Below are 14,324 nucleotides of genomic sequence, written 5' to 3'. Positions count from 1 at the left end.
ACCATCCATTGCATTTATCCCTGGGCTAAAGATAGCCTGGCACTGGATTAACCTGAGTTCACACAGACATCTGTTAGCGCTGGGCTAAGCACCGTGGTTTTGATGATTTATTTGACCTAGTCCTCACAGGGTCTGTGCTGGCTGTTGGCCTCATACCCACCTCCACTTCCCTCTCTCTGTCCCCCTCTCCTCCTCTCTTCCCCACCTCCACTTCCCTCTCTCTGTCCCCCTCTCCTCCTCTCTTCCCCCCCTCCACTTCCCTCTCTCTGTCCCCCTCTCCTCCTCTCTTCCCCACCTCCACTTCCCTCTCTCTGTCCCCCTCTCCTCCTCTCTTCCCCACCTCCACTTCCCTCTCTCTGTCCTCTCTCCTCACCTTGTTGCCCAGCTTGTACACCTCCTCCAGAGTGTTGCTGTTGGTGTTGATCATGATGGAGTCAGTGTCGCCGTAGATCACTTCCAGGTTCATCTGAAAAGACGTGGACAGGAAGTCGGGTGTCAGGGTCCACAGGAAGTGACCTACAACCTCTATTGATCCTGGTCCATGAGTAAACATCTATAGACGAACTGATTGCAAGTCAGTAGCTTACCTTCTGGACCATATCTTTGGTGTGCATCAGAATCTGAGGGAAAAAATGTAAAAACCTCAAATGAACTAAACAATGAAAGACTAATTAGAGGATTTATTGCCTTGACGTGGTCCACGTGTGTGTGTGTTAAAGCGTAGGTAATATGTAATTAAATGGCGGATAATTGGCTAAGAGGTCTATTAGAGGCTTGCTGTGATGGACCTGCAGCCCGACCCCCCCCCCCCCCACACACACACAAACGACTGCTAATGGCCTCAGTCACCTGTAGAGTGACGGACAACAACAACAAAAAAGCGAGGGAAGGCGAAAACGGACAACGGGAACGTGCGAAGGAAGGGAGGTGAATTCAAATGGAGGAGAGAGAGAGCGCGAGAGAGAGAGAGAGAGAGAGAGCGGCAGTGGAAGCAGGACGGAGGATAAAGAGGCGTTCAGAAAGGAGAGAGATGAGAGAGAAGCAGCACCTCCTCACAGCCATGAAGCCATTCCAAGCAGGGAGAGAACAGAGGAGGGGGAGAGATGGAGAAGAGGATTTGTCCCCCAGATAGAAAACAAAACAAACAAAAGAGAATTGTGTTAAAACAGGGCTGTGTGTGTGTGCGTGCGTGCAGGCGTGCGTGCGTACTCTGCAGCTGAGGGATCCTAACAGGTGGGGGGGGGGGGGTCCAGGGGTGGGGGTGAAGGGCTAATCTGGGGGGGTGAAAGAGGCTGGACGCAGTGTGACCTGTCACCAGCAATATGCTCCTCAATCAACCTCCCCTACACATCCAGGTCTCTCTCACACCAGCACGCACACACACTCCTCCATAGGGACAAGGACAGGGCTATTTCAGAGAGTGAGAGGTGGTGGTGGTGGTGGGGGGGTTCCACTCCCTGAAACCAGAGTGGGTCTTAAGCATGCTTTATGGGCTGTTACATACCTCTGGTTGAGGGGGGGTGGCGGCGCAGGGGAGGGGGCGGAGAAGTTTGAGTAATGACAGAACAGCCTCTCCCATTAGTGACCATCGCCAAGGTCATCTCACTCACTTACACGTGCGCACGCACACGCGCACACACACACACATGTATTTTCGCCCTATGGATGTGGGAGGTTGAAGGAGCGATAAGGAGAGTAGAAAGAAAGGAGACAAAGTTAGCTAAATAAAGGAGGAATGAGTGAAAGAGGGAGGAACGGGTGAAGTGAAACAGCAGAAACAGAGAGGGAGAGGAGAGAGGGAGGGGAGAGACAGAGAGGAGAGAGGGAGAGGAGAGACAGAGAGGAGAGACAGAGAGGAGAGACAGAGAGGAGAGACGGAGAGGAGAGACGGAGAGGAGAGAGGGAGGAGAGACAGAGAGGAGAGAGGAGAGACAGAGAGGAGAGACAGAGAGGAGAGACAGAGAGGAGAGACGGAGAGGAGAGACGGAGAGGAGAGAGGGAGAGGAGAGACAGAGAGGAGAGAGGGAGGAGAGACAGAGAGGAGAGACAGAGAGGAGAGAGGGAGAGACAGAGAGGAGAGAGAGAGGAGAGACAGAGAGGAGAGACAGAGAAGAGAGACAGAGCTTGCTCCTGTCAGAGCTTTAGGCCTAAATGGCCTTTATCCAGCTTTATAGGCGTATTCACTGTGCAGAGCAGCAACTCTTGTTATCACATGCTTTCAACATTACCACAGAATTAATAGACGGAGGGAGGGTGGAGGGAGGGGAGGAGAGATGGTAGCGAGGTGTGAAGGAGAGCGAGGTGAGGATGTGTTGATGTAATTCATGTGTGGACTCATTTAGCCTAGTTTTCCATGTGCTGTCAGTTCCAACAGGATGGACTGCTTAAGGAATGACCCCAGTGAAAGACAAGTCGTTTGACCATGACTGCGGTATGTGAATGTGTGTGTGTGTCTGTTGGACAGCTCATCTTTAAACACATACCCCCAAAAATATGGATCAATCCAAACACAGGGCCGCAGGAGGTGGAGGGGTGTGTGTGTGTGTGTTCTGCACTCAGCAGCGTACATACCGGACATATCCACCCCAAACAACTGAAAAAGCACGGGAGGACTCCTGTTACAGCTCCAGACACGCCGGCGTATTGAGTCGACACGACTCGAGCACCACCCCGCGCCTTTACTGGACGCATGTCTGTCCCTGGTCCTGGTCTCTTCCCCCCCCCCCTCTCAGCCCTCCCCAGTCTCTCAGCCCTCCCCCTCCCCTCTCTGTGTGTCTCTCTCTCTGTGTGTGTGTGTGTCTCTCTCTCTGTGTGTGTGTGTGTCTCTCTCTGTGTGTGTGTGTGTGTGTCTCTCTGTGTGTGTGTGTGTGTGTGTGTGTCTCTCTCTGTGTGTGTGTGTGTGTGTGTCTCTCTCTGTGTGTGTGTGTGTGTGTGTGTGTGTCTCTCTCTCTCTCTCCTGTACCTTCTCCATTTCACTTTTTCCTCTCTGTCCCTGCGAAGTGTCCCTGTCAGAGCTGTGTAATTAGGCAGGTCAGCAAATTAGCGGCTAGCACAGACGGCGCCTCCTGTAGAGCCCAGGGCCAGGAGAAACACACACACACACACTGCTGTGTGGGAGACATCCTCATCCTTCACATGCCTGCCTGCCTGTCAGGGGTCAGGGGTCAGGGTTTGGGGTTCAGCGAGTGTCTGCCAGGCGGGGGTCACAGGTCAAACTATCACACAGCGATACAGAGAGCCGGGGGCAGAAGCTGGAGCTGGTGACACTGCAGACGACATGCCTCACACAGGGAGAGGAAACAAGGGAAAGAAGAGAATAGCAAGTCTACAAAGATAGTGAGAAAGGCACATTAGGATGAGAAAGGAGGAAGAGACACGATGGCAGTGATTTGTTTAGTCAGTAAGGAAGGAAGGCAGATGAGAGCAGGCGTAGGAGTCAGGTGGCTGAGCGGTGAGGGAATCGGGCTAGTAATCTGAAGGTTGCCAGTTTGATTCCCGGCCGTGCAAAATGACGTTGTGTCCTTGGCAGCACTTCACCCCACATGCCTCGGGGGGAATGTCCCTGTACTTACTGTAAGTCGCTCTGGATAAGAGCGTCTGCTAAATGACTAAATGTAAAAAAAAAAAAAAATGAGCAGGCATGCTAAGCTCCACAGCGGCACACTGGACCAGTAAAAGAGAGCGGGGCTCCGGTGACGATTGTTTTGAAAAGCGCCCAGCTGAAAAGCATTCTGGGGATGACAGTCCTCCCCCTGAAATAGCATCAGAGGAGCACGACTGTCGAGAGCGCAGTGTCACACACACACACACACACACAAGTTCTAGCGAGTGTAGCACATTGTGTGCTATAACTGAAGACACACACACACACACACCCGTCCTTGCAGATGCCAAAGCTGTGCTGTCATGTCTGCTGTATGAGGGGTTAATCTAGCAGTAGACCGCTCTGATTTAACACGACCGCTTCAAATCACCAACACCCAACACTCTGGAGTCCCAATTAAAGACAACCTCTAGTTGACCACTTCCACCTCGCTTCCAATGAAACCCAGCTTAACAGACCAAACAAGCCCAAGCCCCGACTAACCCTAATATAACCTTAGTTCAACCCTTTAGCGACCATCGGCTCACTGTACAGTGAGAGAAGGGGACTAGAATAACCGTCCGTCCTCATGTGACCATTTGTTAAGTCCACTTAATATCAGGAGTCAATCGGCCTCTCTGAGGAGAATGAGGGGCGCGTGCAGCTATGCTGGCTGTGACTCCCCCCCACACACACAGAGACACGAGAGAGATGGTGTTGACGAAGAGAGGGCTAGCTTAAGCATGGTTACAAATATTATTCTGGGAAGTTTAAAAATGACTTGTGATTCTTAGACAACTGGGACTAAAGCACCTGAGCTGCAGGGGGGGGGGGTATCTACCTCATCATCACCCCCCCCACCCACCCTTTCCTCACCAGCATCTACCAGGTTCTGTGAAACTGTTTTTAAACACAAGGACAAGGAATCAATTACAGGAGAATGGCACTGGAGTGTGCCCTGTCACCCTGAAATATGACACACACACACACACACACAACATACACACACCTGCTCCGGGGCGTCAGAGATGCTAGCTGACAGGGAAGGCAGGGGTCAGGGGTCAAACTAACCAGCGTTCCGGAACAATCAGCAGCTTCCACGGACATGTGTCGTTAACATCGGTCGATTAGCACAGGACAGGGCCACGTTTGCGGCCTTGCATGTACGCATGAACGCGCACGCACACACACACACACACACACACACAGCAGTGCACTTCACAGGCTTATTCCAATCAGCCTTCCAGTTGGTCCACCCATTGAAAACACAGTAATCAGTGCTGTCACTGTTTGATCTTGCTGTGTGTGTGTGTGTGTGTACACACAAGTGTATGTGTTCTCCCTACCCTTGCAGGGCTCTGCATACAAAGGAACTAAAAATAAAACATTGGGGGACATCAATCTGTGCTGGACCCTGGGTGTTGTAACCCTAAACCTCCACCTTCCCCCTCATCCTCTCCACCCCACTTAATACCCCCACATACCAGCCCTGCGGGGGGGCAAGGGGACAACAAATGTTTCCCCACAAAGGGCAGAGTTCGGCGAGTAGTCGCCCCTCTCCCGTCTTGCACGCACACACACCGTCGAGACTTGGCCGATGACTGGAGATAACTGGGGGCTTTCCCAACTTGTAAAACTCCTAACTTGGCAAATCACATCAGAGGAGCCACGGCCAAGGGTCTGTCATCCCCTCCTAATCCCAGGCATCTTAACCCCTTCCTGGGCTAAGAAATCACTGTGGCCCCTGGGCCGAACCCGTCTCCCAGATGGGGCTAGGCCTCAAGCTTAGACAAGGGTGCGAGTAAGATGAGTCTGCACCAAAGGCACAAGGCCTTTTATATTACCCTGGTGAGCCCAACCAGTCGGTGGCAGGGGGGGTCTACGTTTCATTTATAAATAAATAATGCCACTAAATCAGATTATAAAAGTAGAGGGCGCATGTGACGATTAAAATTATGAGGGGGGGGGGGGGGGGGGCTAGCGTAGCTTTGACATTTCATCTGTATAAATACATGACAAAACACACACCAGCTGACCTTACCGGCTTTCTATGGCCCACTACTCGGAACTACTTGGCCGTTGGGAAACTGAAGTCAATGATGAATTTAAGCTAGTGTTAGCGACCGCAACTAAATATACCCGCCTCGTACTGTAGCATAGCGATGCTAGCTATGCTACATCGCGGTTCATTAACGTATTAAGAGTGGAAAAGTGCGGTGATGTTTGGGGGCTGGTCGTGTCTAGGACAGTGGTGGTTGAGAGGTATGTAGCTACCCAGGCCCAAGCCCAACTCCTGGGGTGGGGAAAGATACATGGATCATTGTTGGATGACTTACCATCAAACAAGCACCCAAACAACATGTATGTGTGCGTGTCAGATCTCTCATATCCGTCCAAACAAGTGAGTTAGTCTAGAAGATGTGTGTGTGAGCTACTGTGTCAGAGAGAGACCCGACACCCAGCCTGTAAGCCCTGCCGTCTATTAGAGAACACAATGCCAGTGTAAGGAGAGCATGATAAAGACCTCCTTAAGGCCCGGGCTAACATAGCAGAGCTGAGAGTGCGTGCAGCCTCATTAAAACCAAGACTGCGCCGTGTGCGCCGTTCTGTTCCTCATCCAATACCATGGCACCGCACGCCCCAAATTAAACCTGTATGTCACCCGGCGCATACGCAATCATACCTGTCAAGAGTGTGTGACTGTAATGGCATGTGTGTGTTGATAGAGCTCAATACATGAACGCCGGCCGAGAGGCCTGTGTGTGGTGTGTTCGCTTAATGGCACGACTGTGAATCAGGACTATCAATGTCAAGGGGTGTTTAACAGTCCTTCAGAAATTGTAGATAGAACATGAGAAAGAGAGAAAATTAGAGGGTTGATAAATGAGGGAGAGGGAGAGAGAGAGAGGGAGAAACAGAAAGGGAGATAACGAGAGGAAAGCTGTTTGTGAGAGGAAACGTGTCGTGTGTGAAGTGAGTTGATCTTAGAGTGCCCTCTAGTGGCTGTGTGCATGTTGACCAGCCACCATTTGTTGATGCATGTGGCTAGGGAGCCAGGCATGCGTACGTGTGTTCTTTCCTGTCTGTCTGTCTGTCTGTGACTTACCTCTCTGCCCTTGTGTGTAACCAGGGCGGCCAGTGGTTTGGCATAGAAGCGGCTGTAGCTGAACCCCAGGCAGCCGTACATGCTGTTAGCAGTTAGCTTCAGAGCCTTCTGTCTGATGTCATACTGGAGACACACAGAACACACACCTGATGTTACCAGCCGGGAGGGGGGGAGACGTGAGAGAAACAGAAAGATAGAAAGAAAGAGTGACAGAGAGAAAAAGAGACACAGAGAGAATGTGTGCGTGTGTGCTAACCTGCATGTAGAGGTCAGGGTTGAGGTCCTGTTGCTTCATCAGGCCCTTCACCTGCTTCCTGCGCTCCACCAGCTTCCTGATCTCCCGGGGAAGGATGCCCATCTCCAGGCCCTGCTCTGGGATCTCTGGGATCTGCTCCTGCTCCTCCTGTCACCAACACAGTAGCAGAGCTTCATGAAGCACAGAGTGATACAACCCACGGGGCACACGCACACGCTATCGAAACAAGCACACGTGGCATATTCTCACACACACACACACACACACACACACCTCTGTCTTCTTGCGAGAGCTCTGGGCCTCTCGGGTGACTGTGGTGAAGCAGATGTTGAACTCCTGGATGATGGACGGGTACAGACTGTTGAAGTCCAGCAGCAACACAAACCTGTCATAGAAACCTAGAGAGAGAGAGGGTAAGCCAACCGTTAGAACACACGCACGCACGCACACACGCACAGTTCGCTCACCAACTTTGGGGTCCAGCACCAGACCACCAGCGTAGGCTGCCTTCTTCCTTCGCTTCCCTTTCCCTGCGTTTCCATCCTCCTCTCCCTCAATCTGAGAGAGAGAGAGAGAGGGAGAGAGAGGGAGGAGAACGAGTGGGAGGAGATGTGACTTTGAGCATGTGTCTAAGAGCTACATAAGGCATTTCAAGTGTGTGTGTGTGTGGGGGGGGGGGGAGGGGTAAGTGTGTGTGTGTTGATTGTGAGAGTACCAGGTCTTGCTGGGCCTTCTTAAAGGAGGGCTTGTCAGGAACGATGTAGTTCTTCTCGTGGAAGGCGTGCAGCAGCAGAAACTCGTTCCTCTCTGCACGCCCCCCCATCAGCGTACGCGACTGAGGGAGGGATGGAGGGGGGAGAGAGAGGGAGAATCAGGCGAGATCGAAAGAGGACGGACTGAATACATGTTTCTTAGAGGTGTGTGTGCGTGTCTCACCAGGACGTTGCCTGCGATGCTGGTGATCTGCAGGGCCAGAGGCAGCACGTTCAGCTCACACATGATCTGCAGGATGAGACGAGCGTCTGTCCAGTTTAGCTCCAGCAGGTACAGGAGGTGAGGAGAGTCACTGTGGGGGAAGGAATACACACACAATACAATACACCGTGTGCTTGCTCGTTTCATGGTGGTGTTAAAAAAAAAAAAAAACTTCTCAGCATCTATCCACACACACACCTGTAGAGGTTCTTGATGTTCTCCGGGGAGATGGTGGCCCTCTCAGTCTTCAGGACCTGTGCAGCCAACTCGGTCAGGTGGTAGCTCTTGCAGCGAATCAGCTCCTTGGCTGAGATCTCCACGTCGCACACCAGCCGGCCACAGGTGGCGCTCTTCTCAGCGAAGCCACTGCGGCCCTGTGGAGACAAGACGACGTGATCAGAGGCGAGCCAAACAGAGGCGAGCCCAGCTCTCTAGGGTGGGGCTGGGGGTTTGTACATTCTTGGAGCATTTGACTAGGGATCAGAAAGGTCCCAGGTTCAAACCCCTCCTGTATGTCACTCTGGATAAATGCATCGGCTAAAAACATGACGCTAAAAGTAGTGCTGTCAGTTAAACGCGTTATTAACGGCGTTAACACAAAAAAAACATTTTAAATGGCGTATATTTCTTTATCGCAAGATTAACGTTCTTTTTGGCCAAGCAAACCTTTTAGTTTTTTTCACATGCTATTGCAACAACTAGTAACGTTAGAAAAACTACAACACCACACCGGATCTAGGTAGACCGGAAACAAAACAACAGGCACACCGCACACACTTGTTTGGGCTTGCAAGCCAGCCAAAGAGTAACGTTACGTTTTGAGTGGATGGCGAGCGCGAGACGCCAAAATGGATGCCAATAATATTCTGAAAAGAAAGTTTACTTTCAAGTTTCCAAATGGTTCCATTGAAAGACCAAATACAAGTGTGTTTTGTCATTGTGAACTGAGCTATCATCGCAGCACGTCCAGTTGGAAATATCACTTGATGGCCAAGCACACAGCTGATGCGAATTCTCCGCCCCCTTGTCAAAGCCAGGCGACAATGGATGACTTCGGACAAAAGCAGTGTGAAATGGAATAATACAGTATGCCAATATTTTTTCAATAAAAAAACATTTGCACAAAGCAAGCCAATCCACTTTTCCATGTTGATAAGAGCATAAAAATTTGAAAAAATAATGGGACAAAAAGGGACATTTAGACAATCAAGGGACATTTAGAATAGATAAAAATGTGCGATTAATTGCGAGTTAACTATGACATTAATGCGATTCATCACAAAATCCATAAATATTTTAATCGTTTGACAGCACTAGCTAAAAGAAACTCCCTTCCTGGAGAAATGTTGATGGCTTCTCCATCCTGGAGCAAAGCTGAGGGCTGAGGAAAGCTGAGTGCTTCTCCAGACAGGTCTAGGGGTTCTGCTGGAAGGGGCTTCTGCTCACCCCCAGTTTGGGCATGTTGGCCCTCCTCAGACGGCCCATCTTGGACCAGTGGGGGACCTTGCAGAAGGCGATCCTCTGGAGCAGAACCTCCAGGTCGAAGCCAAAGATGTCGTGACCCTGCGGGGGGGGGGGGGGGGGGGGGAGCAGATGAACAGGTCAGCTGGGCTTGAAACACATCAACACAACAAGGCCCCGTTTCACCTGGCTAGAAGCCTGGAACTGCCGCCTTCCCTCCAGCTCTAACATGTCGACAGGTGTAAACATGGGTCTCTCTAATAAGCTGCTACTCATTCTGTTTTCACATCTGTGATTTGTTTCTTTGGGAGGAGAGACCAGGGAGGGTGCATGTTACAGGCTCTGAACGCTCCCATGCAGTATTACAGACACTGCATCTGGTGGCTTCTTATATTTAACAGGTGGATTAAGAACATGAAGCTTGTGGCTGTTCTGCCGGCTGTTCTAGCACTCTGCTACTCACCACCAGCACGTCCGGGTCAATCTTGTGCATCTTGGCCAGGAAGAAACCCAGCAGAGTCCTCTCAGTGGCGGCGATCTCCACCTTACCGTTCTGGCAAAGGCAGGATAACACACACACACATTAAATCCTTGACTAAACAGGAGTTTTTGAGGATAGACAATGTAGCGGTTCCTCACCTTCTTCTTGATGGCTTCTTTGAAGTCGTAAGGGAAGATGCAGTCGCTGGGTTTACTGACCACTGTAACACACACACACACACACACACACACACAAGACCCTCAGCAGGCTGGAGAAGAGCCCCTAGCACGCCGTCACATGACGGGCGTCCTCTCCCTCCTTCATCCTCCTTGCATTCCCTTATTTTCTACGTTCTGCCTCCCTCCCTTCTCTGTGTCCAGGTCCACTCACCACAGAAGTGTGTCTGGAATGGGGGGCGCGGGGGGGCCTTGTCCAGGTGGAAGTTATGGTGGACCAGGGCAGCCAGGGACACAATCTGGGGACGGACAGGAAGTCAAGACTTCACTCAACACAGTGAGAGCGAGACTAAAGAAGCAGTCAAACAAAAAAACTGGATGACAATTGATTTTTGAAGATCCTGTAAGTACGCGTACGCACACACACACCTCGTTGTGGTGGGTTTTGGGGTTCTGCACAGTCTTCAGGCTGATGGACATGATGGTGAGTGGGGGCGGGGCCAGATCTTTGACCACGCAGACCAGGTCACTCCTAATGGCCAGCGCCTCCACCTTGCACCAGCTCACTGATTGGCTGTTCAGCTCTACACCAAACAGAGCGGGAGATGTGAGAGTGAGATTCGTCAGGTCAATACCCAGTGTGTGTGTGTTTGTAAAACTGCACTCACGTGGGGTCTTGACATCCAGCCAGCAGGGTCCTCTGATCTTCCTGCTGAGGAGAAAGTGCTCCAGGCTGGAGGTGTTGGTACCAAACACATGGGAGAACGTCGCCCCCTTCAGGTCGGAGGGCAGAGCTGGTGACTCAGCCTGCAAAATAAACACCCAATTAGACACAGCAAAGATGGGAGGATAGGGAGGAGGAGGAGAGCACAAGTGTGTTTATATAATGATGTGTGTGTGAACATGTATAGGTGTGTGTGCACTTACAGAGTAGCGGACTTCCAGGTACTCGCTCTGCGTAGGCACGTCAGGAATCTCAAAAGCGTAGCTCCTCTCTACTTTCTACAGAGGGCGACGGATAGTCGTCAGTCTCCCACAAACACGTGCCAGAGCTTAACATCTCAGTAACAGTACAAAGTGCAGGACTCGGGGTTGGTTTGGTAAAGTATCAACAGTATTTTGATACCTTGGACTTGAACTTCATGATTTTGAATTTTTCAGAGAGCTCGTTGAACTCCTGGTACACGTCCATCATCCCAACCGGAGTGTCCGACACCTCCCCCGTCTTAGTGTTCACCTTCTGTGAACCGCAACACAACCACACCAACCCAGTCATGACCAGGCAACACCCAAGGGGGTAGGACTACATAGACCAGTCCAAGAAAAAAAAAGACGTGGTCATGTGACAGGAAACAGGAAACTGACATATTCTCGGGGCAGGAAGTACATAGTCCTCTCGATGTTCTTGACGGCCACGCAGCAGCTGACGTAGGCCTTGGCTGACTGGATCCAGACCTTCCCAAACAGGTAGACCACGCCTGAAACAGCACCGCATCACAATAAGATGACCACAAACAGCACTGACGGAACACATGGAATTGAACCATGTTACTGAGGATTAAGTCTGAGGTTTGTACAGGTTATTCTGAATTAACTGAACTGCTTTGACTGAGACAACTTCACCTGGTTGGCTGTATTGGTCCTCGAAGGCATCCAGCCAATAGAAACGGAACATGAGCTCTCCCTCTGGCCCCTCGACCAATGGGAGGCTGCTGGGGTCGACCTGCACCTCCGCTGGGGCCTCGCCCTCTTCCTCTTGACCCCACGACCCCCCCGTCAGGCTTGACCTGGGATAGGGAGGATTTCAACATGTTCAAACAAATAGGAGCTGTCTTTCTTCCTGGACTTCATCATCTCTCAGATACATAGGCACACATGTTCAAACACACACATGAACATGTAGCACCAAACAGCACATACACACATCACTCACAGTGGGACCGGGTCCTGAGGCTCCGCCTTCACCTCAACTTTGACCTGAGCCATCGACTCAGGCTCCGTCTCCTCTTTGACCGACAGCTCCTCTGCTCCCATCTCCATTGGCTCATCAAAGTCTACCTCATCAAACTGCAGACTGGCATCCACTAAATAATCACACAAACACAATCACTGTTACCTAGCAGGACTGGCTAACAAACAGAGCGAGCGAGCGAGGAAAGAGAGCGCAAAGAAAGGGTCAAAGAAAGACAAACAGGAGAACCGAGAAGACTCACCCTCCTCTTCCTCCGCCTCCATCTTTCCTCTCTTCTCCACGGGGGCAGCAGTAGAGGGTGGGGGGCGGGAGGGCACCTTGGCTGCCAAGCGAGTGGGGGCCAGACGACACATCTTAACCTTTGACCCCAAGCCCGAGGGTGACTCCTGTCATTGAGGAAGTGACACATTGGAACAGGAACTAGGCCAGGAAGTTACACAGCAGGGTTAAATGTTGAGCCGAGGTTATGAAGGTACCTTTGGGTTTTGAGGTTTGACAGAGAAAGGGTTTATGGGAGAACCAAGTGACTTTTTTTTCTTCAGTGTGACGATCGGCGGTGGTGACAGAATTGATGCTTTCTAAAGAGGGGAGTGGGAGGGGTTAAGGACAAAAGTTGAAGACGTGTTCATTTAGGGTAAAGATGTCAAGAGGAGGAAGAGTACTAACTAAAAGTATTTCATGGTGCAGTGTTTACTTCCCCTAAATACTAGTGCATATGGTAGATCTAAATTGGGTGGACAGACCTCCGAATGCAAGTCCTGCAGAAGGTCCCCTAGTAGGTCATCTTTGGACAGGTCAACATCTTTCTGTAGAGCACAAGAACACATGGTCCAACACACAAGGGAAACATCAGTGTTTGGTTGGGTATGACATAACTAAATACTGAGAGAGACAAACATACACAATTGCGGCACACGCCTGCATGCGCACACGCACACACACCTCTGCAGGCTTCTTGACATTGCTGTTCATGAAGAGACTCTTGATGCTGTTGGGTTTGGTGACAGCTGCCTTCTTCACATTCTTTTGGGAGTTTGCTCCTTTAGCTCCAGCTTTACCTGCGCACATACACACACACACAGAGAGAGTTGGGTTCTGATGAACTAACTAAACCTAACAACCACCCCTAGTAAAAAGCTAATTTAAAAGCTGCATAAAGTCTCTAAGATCCCTCTTACCTTTTTTGCTTTTCTCCACGATGTCATCCGCCAATTCCTCATCAAAGATTTCCCTCCCGTCCTCCACGTAACCTGTCCCATCTAAAACAAAGGGGAGAGAGAGAGATACGGTCGGGAAAAGACGACAGAGAGACTTTCAGAAGGACAGAACTGGAGTTTGTGTCAGGAACTTTACACTCACCATCGTCAATGATCCAGTCATCATCCTGTCTCTCCCGCACCATCCGACAGTACTGCTCCTCGTCCACCTCTTCATACACACTCGAAAAGTCTTCCACCTTGTGCAGGCACGTACAGTTAGGTCCATAAATATTTGGACATTGACACAATTTTCATCATTTTGGCTCTGTATACCACCACAATGGATTTGAAATGAAACAATCAAGATGTGCTTTAAGTGCATATAAGTAGTTAGGGAGGTCCATAAGTAAGTATACTTATGGACCTAACTGTATATTTGAGTCTCACTCGTTCGCATTATACGGATTTAGCTACCTAACTCCAAGCACACACACTCATCTCTACACACACACACAAATACACTCGCACGTCTGAGTCCCTCACCTCATATTTAACCTTCTCCCCCCTCTTGGCTTTCCTGAGCTGCTCCAGAGCCGATTTCCTCCCAACCTTCTCTTTCTTTTCCCTTCTGGAGCGAGACATCGCCAGACCACAGTCGTCACCTTCTGCTGTGGAAGCAAGACAAGCGGAGATAGGCACAAGGAGATAGGGTTGAGACTGCCACCCCTAACTGCCACCGCTAAACTCATACACTGGAACACAATTTCGTACTAAACAAAAGTACTAAACTAAATTCAACATATTGTCACAGAGTCAGACTTATACGACGTGCTCACTTTCCAGCTAGTACTAGTGTAGAACTAGAGTAAGAGCTTTAGTGCATCCACACAGCTAGCTAGTTAACTATTCAATTTACGTTTTCTATTCCTTTCTATTCTATCGATATAGTTGCCAAGGTTTGAACACTCACCACCGTCCGGGTTGTCCATGTCCTTTTCTGGGTTTGACACCGGAGCCATGGGTATATTTATTTCTAACAATTTAAATGCAATATTTTGCTCTCTCGCAATGTCAACACAACAGAGGTTTCCGCGCGCCAACTTATCTTCCCGGGG

At 50.4% G+C, this 14,324-nt stretch overlaps 1 protein-coding gene across 2 annotated transcripts in view; it reads right to left on the bottom strand.

Annotated features, from left to right (window-relative positions):
* The window catches only part of pola1 (polymerase (DNA directed), alpha 1), a 33,500-nt gene extending 19,184 nt beyond the window's left edge, over positions 1–14,316 (bottom strand). The window contains exons 1-28 of one of the 2 annotated variants that reach the window (XM_062480100.1): positions 14,180–14,316; positions 13,753–13,877; positions 13,370–13,466; positions 13,189–13,269; positions 12,953–13,068; positions 12,754–12,816; positions 12,487–12,588; positions 12,252–12,396; positions 11,972–12,122; positions 11,662–11,825; positions 11,404–11,516; positions 11,165–11,278; positions 10,966–11,040; positions 10,707–10,845; positions 10,468–10,622; positions 10,253–10,337; positions 10,021–10,082; positions 9,845–9,934; positions 9,367–9,483; positions 8,119–8,294; positions 7,882–8,011; positions 7,661–7,780; positions 7,413–7,503; positions 7,219–7,343; positions 6,946–7,092; positions 6,690–6,812; positions 588–620; positions 374–466 (exon numbers count right to left, since the gene is read on the bottom strand). In XM_062480100.1, the coding sequence (XP_062336084.1) occupies positions 374–466; positions 588–620; positions 6,690–6,812; positions 6,946–7,092; positions 7,219–7,343; positions 7,413–7,503; positions 7,661–7,780; positions 7,882–8,011; positions 8,119–8,294; positions 9,367–9,483; positions 9,845–9,934; positions 10,021–10,082; positions 10,253–10,337; positions 10,468–10,622; positions 10,707–10,845; positions 10,966–11,040; positions 11,165–11,278; positions 11,404–11,516; positions 11,662–11,825; positions 11,972–12,122; positions 12,252–12,396; positions 12,487–12,588; positions 12,754–12,816; positions 12,953–13,068; positions 13,189–13,269; positions 13,370–13,466; positions 13,753–13,877; positions 14,180–14,228 (3,081 nt within the window). In that variant the 5' untranslated portion in view covers positions 14,229–14,316. The remainder of the gene's footprint in view (positions 1–373; positions 467–587; positions 621–6,689; positions 6,813–6,945; positions 7,093–7,218; positions 7,344–7,412; positions 7,504–7,660; positions 7,781–7,881; positions 8,012–8,118; positions 8,295–9,366; positions 9,484–9,844; positions 9,935–10,020; positions 10,083–10,252; positions 10,338–10,467; positions 10,623–10,706; positions 10,846–10,965; positions 11,041–11,164; positions 11,279–11,403; positions 11,517–11,661; positions 11,826–11,971; positions 12,123–12,251; positions 12,397–12,486; positions 12,589–12,753; positions 12,817–12,952; positions 13,069–13,188; positions 13,270–13,369; positions 13,467–13,752; positions 13,878–14,179) is intronic. The other variant, XM_062480101.1, reaches the window with a different exon arrangement.
* Between the last annotated feature and the right edge of the window lie 8 nt (positions 14,317–14,324).

Source organism: Osmerus eperlanus, chromosome 15, assembly GCF_963692335.1.
Source record: "Osmerus eperlanus chromosome 15, fOsmEpe2.1, whole genome shotgun sequence".
NCBI classification, from domain to species: Eukaryota; Metazoa; Chordata; class Actinopteri; order Osmeriformes; family Osmeridae; genus Osmerus; species Osmerus eperlanus.
This window is presented reverse-complemented; position numbering and strand designations above follow the sequence as displayed.